This window comes from Glandiceps talaboti, chromosome 5 (genome assembly GCF_964340395.1).
Source record: "Glandiceps talaboti chromosome 5, keGlaTala1.1, whole genome shotgun sequence".
NCBI lineage: Eukaryota > Metazoa > Hemichordata > Enteropneusta > Spengelidae > Glandiceps > Glandiceps talaboti.
Window position 1 is genome coordinate 14,287,721 of NC_135553.1, and position 24,873 is coordinate 14,312,593.

Consider the following 24,873-nt stretch of genomic DNA (forward strand, 5'->3'; position numbering starts at 1 on the left):
TCCACACAGTCGTATAATTGGGGACCTGGTAGGATAGAGGTCGTTATACGCCTCGGCCAGTCCACACAGCCGTATAATTGGGGACCTGGTAGGATAGTGGTCGCGATATGTGCGCCCCAGTCCACACAGCTGTATAATTGGGGATCTGGTAGGATAGAAGTCGATTGATGCCCCAGTCCACACAGTCGTATCATAATTTGGACCCTTGTAGGATAGAGGTTGTTATAAGCCTCAGTCCACACAGCTGTATAATTTGGGGCCTGGTAGGATAGAGGTTGATATTTGAATGCTTTATTTAATCCTAAGAAGGCTTTCAGCGATTTAAATGGACTGTATGCTTTCCGGGGAGTTGAGGATGTTATGTAAGGCCGCTGTACCGATATAGGTCTGTGTCATGGTAATAATTGTACAGGGCTGTGATCATAATATATTTTATGGAAGGCGCTTTAAAATATATACTGTAAGTATTATGATGAGATTATAAGCTTAGGATTTGTGATCGTACATTTTACACTGAGTTTAACTCACACTACGTCTCGTGATAGTCTTCCATAAAAAAATCAAGAAGTTTTATTTTCAAAATATGAAAATATACATTATATATTCATTTTAAGAACAATATCAAAGTTATTATGTATACATAACTTTGATTATGCGTAGGTCAAATTAACATTCGTTATTTATAATTGTCTCCACGGAATTCAAATACATATATAACGAGATACATAGTACCGCGTTACTCTAGTTATCGCCTTCTAGCGGTGGGTACTACAAAGGCAGCCAGAACTGTTGCAGTTAACTCGTCTAGTTACAATTTTGATTGTCTGATTGGCATATTGCATTCAAAATAAATACATTTTTTTTTAAAAACGAAGACTTGTGATTGTAGGCTATATACATTTACAAACTAATAACCATATAGATATATATCAACAACAAAATTCAAAATCACATGAGGTACCTTCAAGTAAACAAAGCTACCCTTCCAATTGTACGATAAGGCACTTACAGACATGATTCGCACTAAATACTGTGTATAGCGAAAACATCACATCACGTGCACGTATTATGTCAACGTCGACGTTTTCTCGCTGCAAGATAAACCAATGCTTTGGTGATGTTTACGTTCGCTTACAATAGCAAAGGATGATTAAGTATGCTTCAGTAAGTAAAACACTAAAAGTAACTCTTACTGTGCAACAAAATCATTTTAAAAAATCTATAAATTCCACTTTTAAGGTAGACTGCACCCTCGGAAATAAAATCTTTAAGCGTTTGTTGTTACTTTGTTCAAGAAAACCCAAAACCCCATTCTCTCAGTTAAAATTAAGAAAGCAATAATAAGGGGTCGCCGTACAAAAATGTGTCCAAAATTAGTTTTAAAATCATCCATTATAGACGAATACAGTGTTAACTCTCTAGGGAAGTGAGATTGTCGAAATCCTTGCAAACCAGGCGGTGAAACCTTATTTTTGTTATTACAGTTTCAAAAGGGACCAGGAGCAAGCCTTCATTTGGCAAAAATTTGAGAGATTTGATTTCGATCGATTTTCAAGGAAATTTGTCAATGAGGTGTATATCTACTCTTAATGTATATTAATACCACTGTTGATCCCCCTACGCCCAAATGTTCACAACTTAATTTCTTTGTGAGTTTGAATTTTTTTCTAAAGATACCGAAAATTGAGTATTTATGTCATTATAAGTATGTGTATTGGCATGTCTTGAAAATTGACATTAAATTTTGCGTTACTATTTTTGAAAACATCGCATCTTCGAAATGGACTCCGTGTACACTATTGATAGTGACGTAACTAGTTTTTTTCAAGACGTATGAAACAAAAACTGCAAGCCTGGCAGTTCAATTTCTAAGAAAGACTTTTATAGAACTCCTAACAAAATGATACCTTGAGTATACATCGATTTTGCCTTCAGATTATTTAGATGAAGAAATCCAAATCTAAAATCCAACTTTTTAGCATTGATTGATCGGATGTGGTACCTGACTCTAATAACGTACTCTATCAACCACCTTCCCGCCAAAATTAAGAGCATAAAGACATTTTTTAAATAATTTGTTGGCAAATCTTGACTTAATTCAAGGTAGTGAAATTCACTAACTTATACATATCTGAGATTACAATCACAGATGGGAACATGGCAACAGGAGAGTGTAAGTTACAATAGCGCCACCAACGACTTTATCTTACAATCTAATTTACATTTACAAATTCTCGAAGTTGTGGCTCCGAGTCAAAATGTGTTCACCTATGTCTATAATCTAGATGAGGTTACGGTCTTCCAGGAACATATCGCTATAGCTATCTGTCACATACATGAACAAAATCAAGAGTCAAGTTCAAACGCTCATGGATAAGTGTTCATAATTCGTGTCCAATTGACCCTGCATTTATGTTACTAGGCTGTTGCGAAACATTTCTTAAGTTCCTGAGTGAAGCCGAAAAATATTTCAACTGTGATTGTCCTTGGAATGGTTTCAGCTAATGAATGTATATCCCATTGCATTCTTGTTTCATTTCTTGCACCCATCCTATAATGTATGGTGGCTTGCATTTGGAAGAAGTGAAGGAATCAATCCGTTGTCACGGTGACAATGCTCTTTGCTGTCTCTCAGGGAATCTGTCACGTGACGGTAAACTCATCTGTGAAAAGTTTGACGTAAAAGTCTATTTGCACTAACTGTTCCCACGGTACTCGTCAATGTCTGATATTTAAATTCACCCCAATTCATGTAGTCTTGTAAACTCTTCTGTAATTCATCGTTGGATGGATATGGTTGCACCTGAAATTTGACAAAATAATGAGAAGATAATCAATACCTTTGTAAGCTTTAAAATTGTTCATAAAGAGGATACGTGCTCATTTTTCAATTTGAAATCTACCACAAATGTTAAAATGGATACGAGTAGATAAAATAAAGCGACACAGTCTGGATTAGAAAGGCTTTGCTATGTAACTATGAAAAGTAGATGATTGAAAACAAAAGATGCATGGTAACTTACGTGTCGCCGTAGATGGCGTCTGATATCTTCGGTGGTATAGTCCATGTAGAATTTCTTACGCATCATAATACACTCTGCGCCATTGCTAACAAGACTTAGACTGGGTTGATCAAAGAAGACCAATGGCGCCAAACCCTGAATATGACATTTTAAAGAGAAAGTTGTTGTTTCATTACAATTTAATGCTACGTATTATTATCATCAAATTCTTCCCCTTTTTGATTGGACGGAAGAAACTCAGAGAATGTCACGTAAAATCCCCATGTGTAACTTAAATGATGGTAACCCCAAATTGTGAAACAGCGACGCCAGATCTGTTTATGCATAGACGTTAGAGAGAGGGTTAATGTTACTTTCAATTTCAAGGAACTTAAACAAACTTAAAAGTTATCTTTCAGGAAGATATTTGTGTAAAATTTTTCGGAAAGAGACACAAATAATAAATACCCAGATCTGATTTTTGTGCAGATCTCACGGATAGGTGGCGCTATTTATCAAGTTAACGCGAAAGCAAATGGGGTTTAAGGTTAATATCCTTGTAATTGTGTACATATATAACACTGATTTGGTTGTATTTCCTTATTTTGAAACTGCGTTTTTATGTCATTTTTTTTTGGGGGGGGAGGGCTGGGTGGGCTGTCAGTTCAACTCTTACACAACGCAATATTAGTAGCCTCGTCGACCCTTTCTTGATATATTGTCTCATGACGCTGGTACTTACAAAAATCCCGCCTTTTTCAAGAGTCTGCAAGACCACAAATTCTGGATTTTTATCCGCTTCGGTGAGTTCTTGAGGCTGGTGAGATAATAAGACAACATGGTGTAAATTTCAAATTTTGTTTATGATACACGGTAACTTACAGCGGATCATTCCAAGACTTAGCCGGACGAGTTTATAATGATTTGTTATTGGAAAACACGGAATAAAGCTTTGAAGAAGGTATTATTTGAGAAAACATTCAAGACTTACCCTCTTTGCGTTATCTAAGTCTGACGCCAGTGTCCTCTTTTCTTGTACAAAGTTTTCCGGAATCGGTGCTTCATCTTCAGCTGTTAATATATTAGGAGATACATGTAGGTATTTATTTAAAAGAATGCACTAAAACAATACCAAAAAAACATCTACGTACAGAGTTGCGTGATCAGCAATATAGGAGTTTGGATAAGTAAGACAATTTGACATACATACATACATACATACATACATACATACATACATACATACATACATACATATATACATATATACATACACACATACATACACACATACATACATACATACATACATACATACATACATACATACATACATACATACATACATACATACATACATACATACATACATACATACATACATACATACATACATTGTACATACATACATACATACATACATACATACATACATACATACATACATACATACATACATACATACATACATACATACATACATACATACATACATACATACATACATACATACATACATGCATGCAGGCAGGCAGGCAGGCAGACAGACAGACAGACAGACAGACACACACACACACACACACACACACAATACGTTTATTTCATTTCCACAGGTTGAATTGTGCGCACTTACCTTTCTTTTTGTAGCCTTTTCCCTTTTCTTTCTTTTTCTTATCTTTCTTGTCATTTATTGTTGTTGATAGATATACACCCTGTAATAAACAAATGTACCACATATTGTTAGACCTGAAAACGTCCATTTGAATGGAATGTTGTAATGTGCAAGACTACAATTATTATCTTGCACATTACAATATTATTAATACTGTCTTCTGAGTGTTCTTCTTTAAATTTATTTATTTATGGTCATTGGACAGTTTTGAACTTTCATCTCAATTCCATGTATGATTGCGAAGTGTAATGAGTAAAGCACCATTACTATCATTATTCTGTGCTCATTGCACCTGTATGAGATAATCTCGGTTACACAGACTCTGGCCATTGGGGGCGCCATACTTTCGCCCGCCAACCGACGCTGCAGTGTAATGAAAACATATTACATCATCGGGTAATCTTGAAGCTCAAGACTACCGTACTCTCAGGAAATAGATCAAACAATTTGTATGTTTATTGATACCTTTGTAGTCGACGTTAGTCTTCTTTTCCTTGTTGTAAGTTCAGAGTTACTAAGGTAACCGTTTCTAGGCGACTCCTGTGACGTTTCAGCTTCATTGCTATCGTTCGACGACGAGTGTTCATCTTCTTCCCTGATGGTATCGGGTAGTGACTTAGTTTTGTTGTTTTCTCTGTGTGTATTGATGTCTTCTAGTAATCCTAAAACGCCTGCAGCATTTGAAGACAGATTTAAAGTTAGTTAAAGTTAGTTTTAAGTGATTCGTAACAAAAAAAAAACTTGTGGTAGTTGTAAAAAAAAAATCACCGTGCCCTCTAATTGAAACTCTAAAGTGACTTAATTTTGGTAGTAAGGAATAGTAAGGTACTAAGGAATACTTTTTTTCAAATATGGGGATCTGTTATTATCATTCTTTCTGCAAAAGCTGGGAAACTATTCGGAAAAAAATATGTATATGGCACAGAGTCCGTAAAATAAATCACAAGTACTAGTAACTGTACGTAAAAGAGTTCAACTTCGTAAAAGTATTGACTAGTCCTGGTCGATTATTTCTTTTGATAAAATATTACATCAGAAAAGGAAATGTTGGGTTAGTTGGGTTGTATTAGATCTAGAGATGAATTGAAAGTTGCTCGGAACTGAAGCATGATCCGTCGACTGTAAAATGCGGCCGTTGGTGGCGCTCATCACTTGGGGCCAACAACGACATCCTTTACTTGTCTAGAGTCGTGTGTAGATAAGTAAGTCACCATGTAACTACCATGTTTGCAACGAGTTTGTGTATCCCGTGACTTCGGCACAGAAAACCTCACACGATTGTTCGGCGGACGTTGTGAATAATCAAGCACAAGACGAAGTGAATCAATAGAGGTGTTAGTTTACTGGCTAATTCAGATGTTTATATAAGCTTTAAAAAGACAAATTTTTATTCTTAAAGGACAATGTTTTCACTGAGAACACGTGTATTTCATACTACATTCCCCTTACCGTTGTCGTCGCCGCATAATCTCTTTCTAATGTACGGCTTTACTTTCTTCAATTTCTTTAACACACAACAACTTCCCTATAAATGGAATCCAAATAAAAAATATATCTAATATAACTAATGTCATAGCAACAACACAAAACAATTGATGCATATTGATATTTGGTGAAATGTCCATCATTCATCAGACCACTATAGTAATATATTACCGATATTGATAATTTTTTATGATGCGTCATATCGAATGTCAAAAATATTATAGATTCATACTTGAGACGACGCGCTTTTAGAGAGAGAGAGAGAGAGAGAGAGAGAGAGAGAGAGAGAGAGAGAGAGAGAGAGAGAGAGAGAGAGAGAGAGAGAGAGAGAGAGAGGGGGGGGAGGGGGGCAGGCAGGCAGACAGACAGACAGACAGACAGACAGACAGACAGACAGACAGACAGACAGACAGACAGACAAACAGACAGACAGAGATATGGATTATTACAATACTCACCGACTTTACGATGTATATCCAATCGGAATAATTGCTATCTTTAACAAGGACATCACCTCGTCTATAAAATAAGACACAACCACAGTTAATATGGTATCAATTGGTCATAAATAATCTTTTCAATGCCGAGCACATTCTAACAAAATCAAACGAACGACAATTCATGTCTTTCTGCAAGTACATGTATGCTCGGACCACCAAACATTTGGTGGGTCTGACGTGTACGTAGAGGCAATAGATGTAAGATTAGCGTCCTAAAGTTGGCTAAACATCTTCACATACAAGAACATTTCTGTATCCTCACAGGCAAAAAAAATATCTCACCAAAAACAGACAAATTGTATGGCCACATTACTGCAACGTGACCAAAGTACATCCATCTGTAATTCGCAACGACAGTGAATTTGAATGTAATTCCAAATCTTTGGGCTCTGTTCAATTACTGTCATCGTGAAACTTGACGATTCGAATATTTCAAAAACACGTATAGAACTAAAATAACATTAAACTCATGTTTGCAAACAAAACAATTATACGCCATCCATCAGACTTTTCCTTACTTGAAGAAGTTGAATACACATTCCTTGGGATGCTTTTCCAGTAGTTCTATTGGCCAGTCTTTTAGGAAAAATAATGAATCCAGGAACTCGTGGTGATCTGGGTCATTGACATTTTTGACGCCACCTTGACACATAAAGATATCTTCAAAATCCTGTCGAAATTCCAAAAAAAAAGTATAAGTTTAAAGGTCATTTGCTGACAAAAGTTTCAGTCGTTTTTTTTTAAAACTGGAGGTCAAAATGTAATAATCAAACGATTAAGAATCCAATGGGTCCCAAAATACTGTGTTAACTTTATGGGGAAAAACAGATTGACAATTTCCTTGAAAACAAGATCAGATACCCAAATGAAATTAGTTTATTGTACGTTACTGACGTAATTCTTTATTACTCTTTGTTATGTTATTGGTACTGTTCGAGTGTGCGTATGTCTCTGTTAGTTTGTTAGTTAGTGTGTTAGTTAGTTAGTTAGTTAGTAAGTTAGTTGGTTGGTTGGTTGTTTGGTTGGTTGGTTGGTTGGTTGGTTGGTTAGTTAGTTAGTTAGTTACTATAATAGTTAGTTAGTTAGATAGTTAGTTAGTTAGTCAGTTAGTTCGTTAGTTAGTTAGTTAGTTAGTTAGTTAGTTAGTTAGTTAGTTAGTTAGACTAAAGTTTGTTTGTTTGTTTGTTTGTTTGATGTTTGTTTGTTTGTTTGTTTGTTTGTTTGTTTGGTATTTACTTCCCACTATGTCTTTGAGTTGATAACTATTCTTGAAGCTAGTTCAACTCACCGATGTTGATATTGATAAAAGTTCAACACAGTCCCTCGATATAACTGTTGATGCACGCTTGGTGTTGTTAAGAATGCCAAGTTCCTGCAAGAAAAATAGTTGAAATGAGAAGAATCCCTTGGGCAAGCTTAAGGTAGCCCAGATCTTGCGTTTACGAACATTGTTTCCACACCAAGACTCGACCGACAGAGTGCTAGCTAGATGATTAATGTAAAATACATACATGTATGTATAGAAATAATAGAGTCACAAAAGAACGTAGCATTAGCCAATCAGCAGTCTCTTGACTGTGAACTGGGGGTGATGCTAGTGAGGGGGCAAGGATTAACATCCATGTAGGCTTATTGTGAATTCCCAAGTTGTTTTAATTCATTTTGTGTTTATCACAAACATCACTGTTTAGCACGCCCCCACACGGCAACAAATGTCATTCTCTTAAAGCTTGAACTTACGGACCGATCAGAAAAGTCCTTTTATACCAGGTATGACAAAGGCTGAATACTTTGAATTCAATCAGTTTTTCTTATTTTTTTGCAAATGAAAACAAAATAATATTATGAAGTACAACTTTTTTTCTCGAACTGTCTTCCTATAGTTGTTATTGTTTGTATCAACGTTAATGTTAATGTTTATGAACTTTGCATTGAATAGTTCATCGTTAATCCGAAAACAAACTAAACGACCATTCCTCGTCTATCCCTATCATACACATTCTTAGACCATACTAATGGTAACTATCCACATTATCAGTATATCAGCTGGCAATGATTTACTGTTTAACAGGTGATGATGATCCCAAAGAGTTCAACAACGCGTAGTAAATTAGCGTTATAACTGATGCACTGGCAATAATGAGATCGGAGATTAACTGAGAGTGTACAAAGTTCATAAACACTGATAAAACAATGCCAACGGTAGAAGGAACCAGAGGCAGACAGATCGAGAAATAAGCTTTGTTCAGGTACAGATTGTGTTCGACAGCACAGTTCAATCTACAAACTCACCCCAAAACTTTCTCCTCTTTTCAGGAAGCAGACAACACGACTGTTCTCGCCATCGTTTACCGTTACCATGACTACAAAAGAAGGAATGCATTTGTTTAATTTAGGCACGACATATCCAGATAGTAAGCAGACTGAATGCCAAATGAAATGAAACACGATTCAATGATAAGAAAGTTTATCAAAAATCATTTACGGAGAGCATAATTATGATTTTGCATGGCATGATCAAAATACTGATTGGACATATGTATAAGAAATATCATATTATTATTATTTGTTGATTGAAGTTATTGTTCCAACATATTGGTAAGGTGGATTTTTGCAAATATTTTATTTTGCATTGGCTTCCACAGCTGCATTACTTTCTACTGTTCAATTTACTTCGGGTGAATTTTTTTTCTGACAAACGCAGGTAACCGAAAAAAAAACTATGCATATTTTCAAATTATCTTTAAATTTCACAATGAGCATGGCTGCGACAATATGACATCGTGGGTGGCAATAGCATATATGTAACAAGTTTGAACACGTTCTCCAATCAAAATTGTTGGTTGCATGATGTCATGCGCAGTGACGAAAGAAAGTTTTTTTTTTTCGTTTGTGTGTCCGTCTGTCTGTGTGTGTGTTTTGGATTGCTGTGGTCAGTTTGAAGATGAATGTGTATTTGAAGATGTATGGATGTTATGCAAATATACATAAATAAATTGCTTATTGAATTTTGATAAATCAATCAACATACATACAGTACTAGATAGATTAAAAGAGCTACTCTACCTGTCCCTGAAAGTATGATGTAAAATCCGTGTGCGATGTGCCCCTGTCGAATAATGCAACGATTTGGTTCGAACCTGTTGAGATAAAACAAAATCAGACTATTAATTTGGTAACTCAGGCTGAAATAGATCACTGTGGGCCAAACAATCATACCGTACTCTTGGATGTCTGGATATCCCTGGCTGCCAATCCATAATTCACTTAGATACATGGGGAGGGACGAATCATGTAGAGATAGTGCATTGGGACGAGTTCTCAGCATGCAATGGATGGTACTACCAAATTAGAGCGGGTATAGAATTTCAAATAAGCAACATAATGTCTTTTCAAAGTTTACACTCACACATTTGTTGTTACATGTTCCATAAACAAATACAGATCTAGACACTAATAGCCCGCGCACACAATGAAATGTTACATTTTATCTCACTATACACCTTGTCCGATAAAAGTTTTTTTTGTTTGAATCTTTCTTGTCTCAACAGACACTGATGTTGATTTGTGTTCACATTGAGATAAACTTTATCATATATTTTGCTAGTGCGCTATCAGTGTCTGCATTTTGTTTATGTAATTTGTAACAAAAAACTTGCGTGCGACTTAAAAATTAAAACATTGTGCTACTTAATTGAAAATGTATACTTTCTCTAGTTTGGTAGTATCACTTCTCGGACTACTTATTAATCTCATGGAGGTAACATTAGAGCGCCATGTACTGGTGTCAACTTATACACGGCACGTTATGCGGCTCTCTATCTACATGACATGTACCTATATCACTTTTGAAACATCGTTAATTAGTAAGCAGCAAATTAAATTGGGATAATTATTGAATGACAGAATGTAGATCTGCTTGGTTAACATTTTTAGATCATCTTATCTCCTCGAAGAAGACGGCAGCTTTATTTAGTTTCTCTATGCAATCATTACTTTAGCTGTATACCAAATTCAGATGTATTCACTCCATGTAGACTGCAATAGTGTTCTGGTATCTCGAGTGTTGGATCACGTGTTCAACAACGACATTAAAACTTAATGTCGTTGGGTAATAAAAAAGCAACAACTTCCCAACGGTCCCTTCCCAACAAGTCGATCAATAAAAAAATACGACAAGCATAATTCCGGATGGGAATTATGGAGGCGTTTCATTTATATTACTTATAACACTACATTGACAACTTACTAAATTTTAATCGCGTGTATTTGAAAATTTAACGAGAGAATTTGACACAAGTTGATTAAGTTGTGATCGACCTTCAATTAGTGAAGGTCGCCATTAAACACTACGATTGAATTAGAATTCCATGAACTGACTTTAAGTGAGCTAACGCAGAGAATTTACTTCCTTGATCGGTTTGCACAAGTCCATAAAAGAAACTACCTTTCAATTGTTGCTTACAGGACATTTACCATGAGCGTGCAGTTTGGATTACACACGTTACCAAGTTCAGTGAGACTGGCTACAATGTTTTATGTCGAAATAAACACAATAATATTATCACACAATCACTCTTCCAAAGTGTCTGCTTTGTATTAGGATAATGATGTGAACAGTAACAACATACACACATACACACTAGCTACTACATACCATTTCAACTTATCAATCACTGGCTCTGTTTGATACAACCACACAGAAACCAATACGAACTGTGCATTCCTAATTTTCTAGTTATATTTTGTCTATATGAAATAAACAATTTAAAAACATACTGCATTCTACAGCTAGAAACAGACTTGCAGGAGTCAATGTTTCGATGTCTGCATGGCGGCACATCGTTTAGTTCATTTAATTTAGAAAATGTTACAAAAATTGTATTCATTCAATCTTAATATTTTAAAGTGTAGCATGTGCAGTTTCTTATTGGTTTACGTGTGGCTGTCTCAAACAGAGCTAGTAGACACTAACATGAAACGGGCAGTCATGCTTATTTAATGTAGACACATAGTAAACTTGCATGGATTGTTCATGTGTCCACATCCAAATATCCAACTTAGCCATAGCGAGAGTCTCTGCTATCTTCATTATGTTTATCCTAAAAACCTAGTGGTCAGTCTCACTAAAATTGATACCTACTCCAAACTGCATGTACGTGGTAAATGCCCTGTAAGTTCTCAGTCGTTGCTTGACACGACTTCCCTAATTGTGTATTGAACAAGTCCATTCCTGCTCACGCCTCCAGTCAATTTTGGCATTGTAGTTTTATCTCAAGGAATACAAATTGGATGTAATTATAGTAAAGTGGTCATGTATAGTCAAGTCAAGATAAACGACAATGAAGTGTCAGGTGTGCGGCTTTTTATTGTTGGAAAATCGACTCTAAAACTTTATAAAACGCCGACACTTTACTGTTTTTGATTGTCGACCTCAGTTGTGGATCTTGAAGAAATACGTCATGTACCCAACGTGCGCTTTTCGCCTTGTTTGTGTAGGTGTTGGCATGTAATCATTATGTCTACTCACGCTTCAAGCCAGCCAACTTTACATAACTTTTGCTGCATTCTTACTGGATATTCGGCAAATGATTGGATATTCCGAAGGGCAATTTGTACCTGTGAAGAAGAGGTCATGTTTGTAAGCTGTCGACGAGAAATGTTAGTACACATGTTTTAATCCGCCTAAAATTATCAATAACTTCAAAAATGATAAGTTAACAAAAATGGCGAATGCTCCCATACTGCTACATTGCTAAATATTATCGTCTGACTGGACAAAAATTCTTACAAACGTTGCTACATTTTATCATATGACTCGACACAAATCTGACTAACTTTGCTACATTATATCGTCTGGGTCTACAGTGAATTTTAATACTAACAATGATACATGTTATTTGTCCGACTCAATTAAAATCTTACTAACATTGATACATTTTATCGTCCAACTCGACAAAACAATCTCACACAATGTAGCAATGTCGGCAAGATTTCTGCCGCGCCAGACGATGAAAGGTATCTGAGTACATGTACTGGTTTTAGAAGTCAAGTCACATTCTGTATCAGGTTAACTGACTTGCATTGTATTATAGTATATGACAGTACTTACATATCTGATATCAAATTCGGTACGGTGACAACTCTTGGTCGTAAGAATTCTTTTGGCGTCTTCTGATAACCTTTGCTGTAAAAGGAATTAACGTAATAATACTAAATCAATTTCGCTGTAATGTTGCTATGGTAACGCTACTATGAATCTCAAATTCTTATAAACTATGTTTTTTAAAGGAATTTCCTTACAAAAGAAATTAATATACTAGTAGAACTGACATTATTTAATTTCATAGCGTAACATTTTCGCATATTTTGTGTGTCACAAGTTTCCAAAATCATTTTTTTTTATAAAATAAGACGTACACATACAGATGGTTTCATAGTACGCGCCGTTTTGGAAAGACTACAATTTACGTGTACTGCTCAGGCTTTTTTGATTGATAGACTCTCAAAGCGAAGACCGTGTCATCTTTTTCCTACGGTAAACAAAACTGACAATGTGTAAAAATGAATGTACATGCCTGACGAAACTTGTCGACGTTATATTTCACAATCTGAACATATCTACGCTTTGTCGTTGTGGTACTAGTATGCTATCGTTACGATAAAAAAATGTCATTATTTGGAAGTTGGCAAAAATAGTAAAATTTGATATATCAGTTCACCCCAAAACGCCCAAAACCTTGTACCAGATATATCTTTACATTACAGAGCGGAGCAGCAAGGCGTTATCTATCTTAGATGTTGAGATAATTATAAATCTACTAATGCTGAGTTAATTGGAATTATCTCTAGTAGCTAACGATTATCAACTGTTTTTGTTCTTCTCCCTTTTCCATTTCCACAATCTATATATGACGTGACCAATGATGCTATCTATTACAATTGTCTGGAAGAAAGGTCGTTTCATAATTAACTTATATATTTAGATTTTGATGATGTAATTTATTTACTGTTCTTATCTTAGAATCGTACCTTGGGATGGAATATACAGTTGAATAAAAAACCAGAGGAGAGCGATATCCGTAGTTCTGTTCTGGATTTCTGTCTTGTGTTGAATCTAGCAATGTTTCGCGTGCACTAACACTATGATCACCGTTCTATATTGGTTCATGGTTTGACTAAATTGATGTATGCCGTTTTTCTCTGTGAGCAAGGGAGTAATTCTATCGAGTGAGACTGGTTAATTATACAAGCCCGACCGGAGATCCCGTACCTCGGTAGACAGTTTGAGTGGAGAATCATTTAAAGTTACGCTGATCGTCACAAAGCTCAGAGTGTAAGACTATGTCTTAGGACAACACATCAGTTTGAATCGAACTCTAAAGCCCAATACAATTATGATGAAGAATTTATGAGAGTCGGAGGCTTCAAAAAGTAGTCACACTCACCTGTCGGTTTGCTTTAAAGAAAGATGGGTTAAATGCCAATCCACCAAAGCCTTCGTTTTCTTTCGTCAGATTTTTGAAAGGGTTTATTGTCTCTCTCTGAGTTCTGAAATAGAAAATGTACAATTCGGATGAATACAGTCTGCTACCTGGCTTTACATTTCGTTTGTATTGGCGCGATGCTGATTTTATTCACCATACAATAGACACTGGTGGTACAGGGATTTATAGGAACACAGAGGTCGATGTTGTTACCGAGCATTTTTGGTGTTCAGCCTCGTAAAAAGAAAAGATACGAGAAACCTCGGAGACCGTACCTGAAAAACTCGAATTCGCAGTATAACTTCGTTATATAGTGCGCGCCTCCTTGCCAATTTAATGGTATAACGAGGACTCAAGTTGATATTGTCTGAAGTGAAAAACAGACGTTTGCCCGAAATTTTACTTCTAGAGCCATTAAACCGAAAACGAAGCCATACTATAATATTTGTAATTTTACCATAACTGTAAACTTTGAACAAAAAGTCACCGAAAATTGTAGTCTCGCTTAAAATATAATCGTGTGCTGCTCCGAGATCCTATTTGAAGTCATCTTCGATAAGTTCTTTTTTTACAGTACACATTCTAACTTTGTTTCACAGCAAAAAAAATATAAGCATTTACATTTTATGAAATGTATGTATGTAGCTTACAATAATCGGAATTAAAATACTTTCGCAAATAAGAACCAAAATATGGTCGCCAAAGCCCAGACAACAATACATAGACAACAAACAAACAAACCAGTTATGTTAGTTGTGTGAGCCATACAGAAGAATTACCCACTGATGACATATTTAAGTTAAACCTCGTTCAACGGAAATTTTAACATTAATGGTTTGAGCGCCGATTTGAAATAACATCACCTCAAACCTGGATGTTTCAGTCCCAAATTTTACTTCAAAGTAAAATTGGTCGACGTCGGCGTTGTACCAAAGGATATGGGTTAGTCTAACCTGTCTACATCGCGAACTGTGATAATAATTCCCTGTTTACTAACTGTTAGTGAGAAGCGAAGCAAATCTAAATCACAGATCGCGGTGTAGACAGGCTACGATGAGACTGACATATTTTTAGTCATATTGTAAAAGTTTAAAAACTTGCTTGCATTTACTACCAAACCAGAGTGTCTATCGAATTTAAATTAAGCGGTACGATGCTTTTTTACTTCTCATACAAGATAAGCTTGTTACAAATTACAACAACATACAGACACTGATAGCGCGCAAGCATATAAAAGATACACTTTTCCCACTGTGAACAAAAATCAACATCAACACCGGATATACCAAGGAAGTTCAAACACAAAAATGTAACGTTTTCGTGTACTGCATGCGCGTTATCAGTGCCTGTATTTTTGTAGTGCAATTTTGTAGCAAAACACCTTATGTGAGATGTGAAAAAGAAACATCGTATCGCTTAATTGAAACTCTATGGACACTCTGGTTTGGTAGTACTTCAGTGATTGTGGAGGAATTTTAATAGGCGTTTGTTATAAAGAGATTTCTTCGAGGATACCGGTAATTAGTAGTAATCTACCTTTCACTATAAAAATATACCCCGTTGTATTTATGTGTTTTGCCAGTACATTGTATGTAAGGGTTTGGACCTTGCCCATTCATCGTCACGTTGTTATTTCAAGTTTTTTTAATAGACTATAGCATTCATCAAGCTGTACGACTTCAACGTTCACATAATAAAGTTCACACACATTTCAGTATCGATATACACAGACATACCGATACCATGACTAAGACACGGTACTTTCCAAACCATATATGGTTCATTGTTTTCGATTTGTAGTCATGAAGATTCTCCTTACTACCACATAAAACAAGTTTTTTGGTTCCGGTTACCCGACTCCACCTAATTTTTCACGCGAACCCTAAATTTTTTCTACATATTCGAGAGAAAAAAATAAGAAAATCGCGTGAGTGTTACATTGTAACATTCTGTCTGTACCAAATAAACCATGTCTGTGAGTGTTACATTGTAACATTCCGTCTGTACCTAATAAACCATGTCAGATGTACAGCCATTACAGATTGGAAGAACAGTTTTATTTTGTCTTTTTTAAGTTGATGTCAGTTTCTGCATCCACTATTTCTTGTGAGACTTCAAAATTTTCGCGATTTTATTATTTTTTTCTCGAATACGTAAAAAAAATTTAGGGTCGGCAGTGAAAAGCTAGGTGGGGTCGGGTAACCGGAACCAAACAATTATTTGTTTAGGCCTTTTAATTGAACCCATTGTCATTTTTTCCCTTTGACTCTGCCGCTTAATTAATAGTGGAATTGAACCGTCATTGCAAATGTATGCAACATATAACAATGATAGTTGTAATAGGTACAGACAATGTAACACTCACAGACATGGTTTATTAGGTACAGACGGAATGTTACAATGTAACACTCACAGACATGGTTTATTAGGTACAGACGGAATGTTACAATGTAACACTCACAGACATGGTTTATTTGGTACAGACAGAATGTTACAATGTAACACTCACAGACAAGGTTTATTAGGTACAGACAGAATGTTACAATGTAACACTCACAGACATGGTTTATTTGGTACAGACAGAATGTTACAATGTAACACTCACAGACATAGTTTATTTGGTACAGGCAGAATGTTACAATGTAACACTCACCGACATGGTTTATTGGTGGAGACATTGTTTTGAATAAAATTCTCAGATATTGTGTTCGTTGTCTGAGATAACATCAACCCTTTCTGATGTTGAAAATGTTATGTCTGGTAACTCTGATTGATTTCACTTTTGTGAAACATTGTTGCAATTACTACCAACTCGTGAAAGGGCACTTCTCACTGAGCGACATATTCAAACGGAAATAAATTGATCATTGGTTCAATTATAATTATGTACTGTAGACTGTACTTTCCATGCGACTTTGATCTTGGTTGTAAGTTGGCAAAATTCGATGTGGCAATCCCAGCATACCGAGAAAATACATAGTATGCAAGTAGATGTTCCAACAATGCTAGAAGACAATTGTAAGGATATTGGGAGGCATGTATCGATATACTAACTGAGGTAAAAAATTATGTATTTTCACTTGAGTAAAAAGCTTACAATTATGACTAGTGCCAATTTAATGTGGCGCTCCGCAAGAAACTTTCATCGACAGCTAAGTGTATAATTTGTGTGGCGATCAGGGGAAATCCAACCACGTTGGCAAAGTATTAAAAAGAAACGAGTTGCAATCATGGACTACCCAGGTCGTCAGCGAGATGCTGAACTCCGTTAGTAAAACTATTAAGAAAGGTTAAGTTGGTAATGTTGTAAGACCTGTCAAACGGAGAGGGTTGTTTACATACAACGTTCAATCATTGTAACCCAGTATAGTCAAACAACAAGTGGAATGTCCCTACGTGACAAAGTTTTGAAATCAAAATGACACTTTATATGCAGAGAAACAATAAACCACTTTGTATGTAATTTGGAGGGATTTTGTTTGCAGTTTGTTATTAGAGTAATCAAAACAACACACTATATCTGAATAGGTGTCAATTACTGGATTGTCTAAATGTTGGTGTTGTTAGCCCAAAATGATAGTAGAAATTTGAAGTAGAGGATTTGTCCACGACAACAACTACCGGAATAGAAAAAACATCACCTCATCCATGCAATCAAAGTATGTTCATTTGACTGTACTTAGCGTAAACAACCAAAAATTACTTTTCTTCAAAATAGTGGCCTACTTTCCGAGATTCTCTTGAGTATGTCTTTTGTTACCCAATCAAATGCTGGGTATTTTCCTTCCAACTTTCTTTAATGTTGCAACTTTATTTTGAGTTGAAGTAGTTCACATGCATGTGTCTTTGAATGTGACTGAAAGGTTTCCTTTGCAGGCATCATCATCATAATACATATGAAGAAAATGGACGAACGGAATTTATTTTCGAGTTATTTGTCTATTGATTTCAGGGGTTCCAATGAAAGGCATACCGTATCAGTACACTTATATTTTATTTTGCAAATCAATGAATGGAATTGTTGTCTTTTATACGGTGTTAAATAACAGACGTAGTGTTAAATCTGCTGCAACGTTTTATGTCAGACACTAATTAACTGAACTTATAGAAAATGACCAATCCATTGCATGTTATAAGTCCAAATATTTTGGCAAAACAGTAGCCGATAATAAACTTTCTTTGTTGACATCCATGTATATAGCACGGTCCCCAGCGCAACCTATCCACAGAGAAATTTCAGATTAGGACCCCAGAGTATAGACAGTGACTCTCAGCATATCATTAGCCCCATCAGGCCTAAATAGTTCCTAGCATTCATCCCGGTTGCCTTGCAGCAGAGTGCTCCCCGTTCCTAAAAGTTCCTAAAAGTGCAAACAAACTTACAAGAGATCCTTTTTGTTCTATACGTCGATAAACATACTAAGGGTTTGCCGTTTCTATTTCATCAAAAATCCATGTGTTTACTTTGCTCAAGGAGTCCCCAGAGCATCTTATTATGAACAAAAAACTCTTTTATTTTATTTTTCCCCGTGTACTTTGTGAATACAGAATACCAAGATTAGTTTGTGTGTGTTTAAATTTGACCTACCAAGGCAAAGAACGATAGAGGTCGTGAGTTGGGTGGAGAAACAAACATCTTATGCTAAAAGAGTTGCTCTCAATGTGGGCTTTTGTTCAAACATTTCGTCTGCGTTATAAAAGTTGAAGAGTTCGCGCCTAAAAAGCTGACGACGGCACGAATTTCGGCTGTCAATATTTCACTATGATGAACCACGTGCGTCATTTTGTAGTCACGTTCATCGTCCCTTTTCAATGACAAATTGTTCATTTTCTGAAACAAAACAAGAAATTCCCCCGCTTGTTTTGCACAATCGCACAAATTAACAGCAAAGAATTCTACAACTGTTCTAAATTTGTTTTGCGCTGGATCAATTTCAGATATTTGATCCAAAAATGCTTGTTGGAGGATCGCACTTCATAGAATATCGCATAACACGATACACAATGCATACCAGATTTTTTGTTGTGAAGAGAATGACTCCAGGCTACACTTAGTTCAATGTTATTATTAGCTTTTAAGCGTGTTTTTCTGTCGTCACAGGTGACTTTTTGTCTAAAAGGGTACTATTTGAGATGACACCTACACGACAACAGAGCTAATACTAGGTTCGGGGTTGGTTAAAGGTCTAACACTGTTGTGGCAGCCTAGCTCCAATCAACTTTTTAAAATTTACTCACTGTTATGATTCACAACGTCATATGATGGAAGATGAAAAATTATGTTTTTGGGCCTAACAGATGTCTCATGTATTTTACAATAAACGGTCATGTATGTATGTATGTATGTATGTATGTATGTATGTATGTATGTATGTATGTATGTATGTATGTATGTATGCATGCATGCATGCATGCATGTGTGTGTTTGTGTGTATGTATGTAGGTATGTATATGTATGTATATGTATGTATGTATGTATGTATGTATGTATGTATGTACGTACGCCATGTATGTTATCATGTATCTACCCATTTATATATTATGTATATCGATATATTATAAACTTTGTATTCTAAGACTTTCATTCCCTCTTAAGACTTCTTCCAACCTGAAACCCTTTAGACTTATGTCGACAAGTTCGTTGTTAATTATTCTTGCCAATTACCATCATCCGTTGTCATCGAGAAATGTCCTAAAGTCAAAGACAGTTGTCCGCTAGCATTCACAAATCAACAACTTTACTTGATCAATATATCGACGAAGGATGGCAATGGTGCGGTGTGTGACTGGGTGTAGGCGGATTAGTATCCAGGTCGCCGCTCTAGGCCACCTTAGCCCCTAGAATGAAGCTAAGAATGCCCAATAGCTAGTGATCTTTTAAAATCTTTCAGTCTACGCTACGCATGCATAATGTCGTCCATTCTGTTTACACGTCTGGATTTGAACACAATGGAAATACTCGAAATGACATATCGAAATACATCAAACTGATGTCAAAATGCGTCAGCAATACAACATATGTACAATACATCCGCTCATCTGGTTTAACACCTTTGACCATTAAACATTATTACAGAGTATGATATTCCACGTAAAAAGGGATAAACAAACACAATGCCCCCACTGAAATACAGAGATACGTGCATCCCTAAGTTGCCAAGGAAGTGTAATTGATCCACAGAACAATATATAAATTCCATTCAGCTTGACTCAGCTATCATTTCATCACTTGAAAAGGGGTCTAGAAAATTGTAAAAACGTGAGAAGTTTGTCATATTTGTTGTCATATACATTAACAATTCGTGTGGTTGTACATGCGAATTAAACAGAAGTGCTATTGCACTCCTCGTGTTCCACTGCTGTACTCGTTGTTCGGACTGACACTATTTGTTATGTATCACTCTTCGTAAATACCCTTGGCTACAACATTCTTGTATCAACGCTGCCGAAAAACTGTGCTGACTACATTTTGTGTATTTTGTGTAAACTTTACCAACATCTGTCATCTCAATATAATGTACAACCAGCTGCAATTGTTTTCTTCTCACAACTTGAATTTTGATCGTAAGGTTACTACTGTACCATTTATTTCAAAATTTAATAGGAAAACTAAGATAATTCCCCCGTTTCATGTTAATGTTCACAGTGACAAGGAAAAAATCTCCGTGGTGTTCACTGGCTCTGTTTGATACAGTCACTCAGAGATCAGTAAGAAATGTACCTGCTACATTTTTAAGATAGCAAGATTGAACGAATGCAGTTTCTTGCTACATTTTGTATAAATGAAATGAACTTACATGCCACCATGCAGACATCAAATGCAGACGTCAAAACATTGGCCCCTATGTGTCTGCATCTAGTTGCAGTATGATAAAATGTTGTTGTTTTTCATTTAGACAAAACGTAGCAAAAATTGCAATCTTGCTATCTTAAAGTCAACTGTCTTATTGGTTCCTGCGTGGTTGTATCAAACATAGCAATGAACATTAACATGAAACGGCCAGTAATACGTGTATTCAGCGAAAAGGGTAATTAGAAACTAATATCTAAGATTGTACAAAACATAGTCCCAATTTGTGTGTTGTATTGTGTGTAAAATGATTGGCAATTTTAACAAGGAAAGCCTTGTTGGACTTTCCAGGGACGTAAATGTTTGTAGTGCTGGGTTGTCAGTATAATTAGCAATTATGTTTGGCCATCTTAAATGTACAGCTAAAATGTAACCTTTTCTCTCTCTTCACCTTGAATATGTTTGTCAAGGTCAAAGGACATGATCTTATTAGAAAGCTCACCATTGATAATGTGTGGGTAGACATGAACAATGAAAGTTTAGATGGGGCGAGAAACATTCAAGTTGAAGATGACGGAGGTACGTACCTTTGGCCTCCTCTCTTGGCCAGTACAACACACACATACACTATATTGGCTGCACGTCGAAACCGGTCAATAAGTGGAATCTGTAAAATGGAGGGGAAAAGGAATAAATAATTATTTTAAAGTCAATTTGAAGATGTGAAGCGGTCAATAAAACTTAAGTATTGTGTGGTTATATTAACTGCAGTCCTGATTTAAAGAGAGACGCGAAACTACGGACTATAAATAGTTGTATGTCGGCGTGTAACTTTTACAGATGTGCGAATACGTGCTAAACCTCTTGAATTTTTACGTCGTGACATATCCGGTGTTTGAAAATACATAGTTTCACACTTCATCTCATTATCCGTTGTGAAAATAGCGTCTTTCGATTTACTTTTGTGGAAATCCGAACGCTAGTCTCGTCGGTATTAGAGAGATACACGGGTTAAAAACATATTGCTTCCGCCCAAAATTGGTTTGATTAAATTTGGATTTTCGATTCATTTAGGTAAATCTTGACTTAATTTTGAACCCTTTTCTTAGATATTAAACCTCCTCAGAGTTGTGGGTTAGAATCGAAGTTACAAAATTGATTTGGTCAATGATTTTTGGCTAATTTTATACGCAGTATTTCGGTTAGTACAAAGACCTTTACATTTATTAATATTATGTAACTTCTACATTCAGTTTTAGTATTTGATATAATCAAAGAAAAAACATACAACATATTCTCGAGTGACAACAAATCTTTGTGAAAATGGGACTCGACGAATACTTTTAAACACCGAATGAATACCATGACGTACTAAAGAATGGTTTATAACGCCAACAAAATGAACAGACAGTCGCCCCAGGTTGTGTATTCAGTTTTCAGACAAAAACATGATTAGTTGTTACGACAATCCGAGGGCATACCGTGTGTCCACTTTGCCAATGGACGTGAAAACTTTGAATTGAATTTTCAAAAAGTAGTCGGGAGGAGACTTCACCCTGATGGAGTAGATATGTTAGGGATACGTGTTGTGAAAGGAACGTAAAGAGTCAAGGTGACCGCTGACTATTCCATGACCACTATATTTAGGTTGCAGGTGTAACTTGAATTGAAATGTAATCACTTCAAACAAAATAGGTACAAGAATTCGATCCAGACGGCCCACTTTTACTGGAAAATGTCATTCCATCAACCAACCATCTAGTTGGACAAGATACATTATTATCAAAAAGTATATCATTTTGTTTCAAAAACCAACCTCGGAAGTTTCGTTGACGGAATCCATTTGTGCGGCAACACTAGCAGACGCTACGGGTGTAGATTCGGGCATTCTGGACCGTCGTCTGCGTAATCGCATAAGTCTGGTGGGGAGTTCAAGGCCTGATGTCACCCGGCGACGATCTGGTGATATGGCTTCTAGTCTGTCCGGCAGAAGGTCTAGAATACTGGGTCCCTTTGGACCTCGACCAGCATAAAATGAAGTACGTCGTTCAATGGGTGATTTGGACGGACTACTCTTCCCATTTGCCGGAGACAGTCTTTCTTGGGAAGGTGGACGGTACGATCCTCTTCGTACAGGGGATATAGAACCAGTACTGTTGCTACGACTCTGAGAAGGTGTGGGAGTTGGTGAAAGCGAATCTGATCTCGAATCGTCGGATTTTGCCGGGCTACACAGTCGATTTGTCGAGTCTTTCAAAGTTGTCGCCCTGTTATTAGTCCGAACAGTGCGAGGCATCGGTACATTTTCATCGGGTACCTTAATGTCCGGTATACTTCCATAACCCGACGTTCGATTATCTGTATGCGGGTCCGAATCTTTCCTACTCGTTCCTTTTCCGCTGTCCGATTCTCTTGTCGCTCTATCTGATGATTTTCGTCTCGTCGATAAATATGCCTCACTAGTTGGACTCTGTGAACCATCCATGGTAACATCAGTGGTGCAATATCGCCGGTACATATGATTAGCTGGTATTGAAGATGAAAAATTAAACACGGGTGAGCGAACCCGCTTAGTACTTGCAGTTTGTCGATCAGACCCGTGATTCGGAGCAACACTCACTCCTGGCATCCTGTGTAGCAGTTTGTTGAATAATACACAGTGATTATGGGTTCTTGTATTCACAGGTATGTCCAACGGTAGCTTCAACTGAGTAACAATACACTGACTTCAGTCATAGCTGTTAGGGTAATCCCTCCTGTTGCCTCGCTTGTATCACAGGGCGACAGTCAATGTAAGCTACAGCGTGTAGTTATGTCCCCCCACAATCATTCACCATTGTCCGCATTGTGTCTTGTACACTTCGCTATAAAAAAGCCTTATACCCACAAAACAATTAGTTAACATATCACCTCATAAAATGTAGAAATGGTACAACACAGTCTTGTTATGGTCAATTATATCGTCACAGTCAATTATCAGTAGATAGACCGTGCAATGATTAAGTTTATTCCGGACGAGTCCATTTTTATTGAGAGAGGGGGCAACATGACACTCGTAACATTTGAAATATCCCGACTTGAAATACAAGAACTGACGTAATCAATGTATCATTAGCGGGATATTGTTACAAAGATAAAAGCAAACACGCAATATTCAAGAAATAATTACCCTGCCTTGTTAATTAGGCAAAAGTATTTCCTATCTTACTTTTTTTAATATCGACTGAACGAACATTTGTATATGACAAGTTTTAAAGACACCTAGCTAGTTATTGACTCCGTGTAAATATTTTTCTAGCCGTGTATTCAACTCTGAATGGTAACGGTAGGAGCAATCATTTGACTAGTACATAACACAAGTGGCTGCTTAATTAAATCGCAATTGAAAACCAAGAGTGTGTGAAAGAACCGTTTATTGTCTTAACTTCTATTAAGATTTCCTTTTGCATACAAGGCAGGGCAGTGTTTACTGTTTTTTAACATTCTTAGCCCATCGAGTCTGTTTCCATGCTGTTGCTAATACACAGAGAGGGCAATGAGTTCACTCCACCCATATCGCGGAAGACAAGTAGCACAATTGGTAATATAATCGTAAATTTTTTACATAAGCTTATGTACCCTCTTATGGAAGAAAAATATATCTTTCTTAACAGTCGACGTCTATCAGTCTATTCTATGTTATATACACACGTGTATGCATATATATATATATATATATATATATATATATATATATATACACATACACACACACATACATACATACATACATACATACATACATACATACATACATACATACATACATACATACATACATACATACATACATACATACATACATACATAAAAATGAAAGAAGATGAGTATGATATTACATTATTTTATTACGAGACGTCTTCTTTCATTTTTATGTATGAAATGCTCTCCAAGGTGA

At 36.3% G+C, this 24,873-nt stretch overlaps 1 protein-coding gene across 1 annotated transcript; it reads right to left on the reverse strand.

Moving 5' to 3' along the window:
• Positions 1-601: 601 nt before the first annotated feature.
• Positions 602-23,891, reverse strand: LOC144435182 (uncharacterized). Its single transcript, XM_078123754.1, has 17 exons — positions 22,753-23,891; positions 21,524-21,603; positions 14,108-14,210; positions 12,772-12,846; positions 12,190-12,278; positions 9,726-9,799; positions 8,952-9,022; positions 7,948-8,031; positions 7,178-7,329; positions 6,618-6,678; positions 6,124-6,199; positions 5,140-5,345; positions 4,636-4,714; positions 3,994-4,073; positions 3,745-3,819; positions 3,024-3,158; positions 602-2,803 (listed from the first exon to the last, which is right to left on the reverse strand). Exons 1-17 carry the CDS (start codon positions 23,563-23,565, stop codon positions 2,660-2,662), a joined length of 2,397 nt encoding a protein of 798 aa, XP_077979880.1. The 5' UTR covers positions 23,566-23,891; the 3' UTR covers positions 602-2,659.
• Between the last annotated feature and the right edge of the window lie 982 nt (positions 23,892-24,873).

Bases quoted from the DNA above. Each gene is read 5' to 3' on its own strand.
- LOC144435182 (XM_078123754.1), bottom strand. From the start codon at position 23,565: ATGCCAGGAGTGAGTGTTGCTCCGAATCACGGGTCTGATCGACAAACT. The intron at 12,279-12,771 runs GTAAGTACTGTC...TCTTCTTCACAG, and splicing joins CCGAATTTGATATCAGATAT to GTACAAATTGCCCTTCGGAA. The intron at 5,346-6,123 runs GTAAGGGGAATG...CAAATGCTGCAG, and splicing joins ATTATGCGGCGACGACAACG to GCGTTTTAGGATTACTAGAA.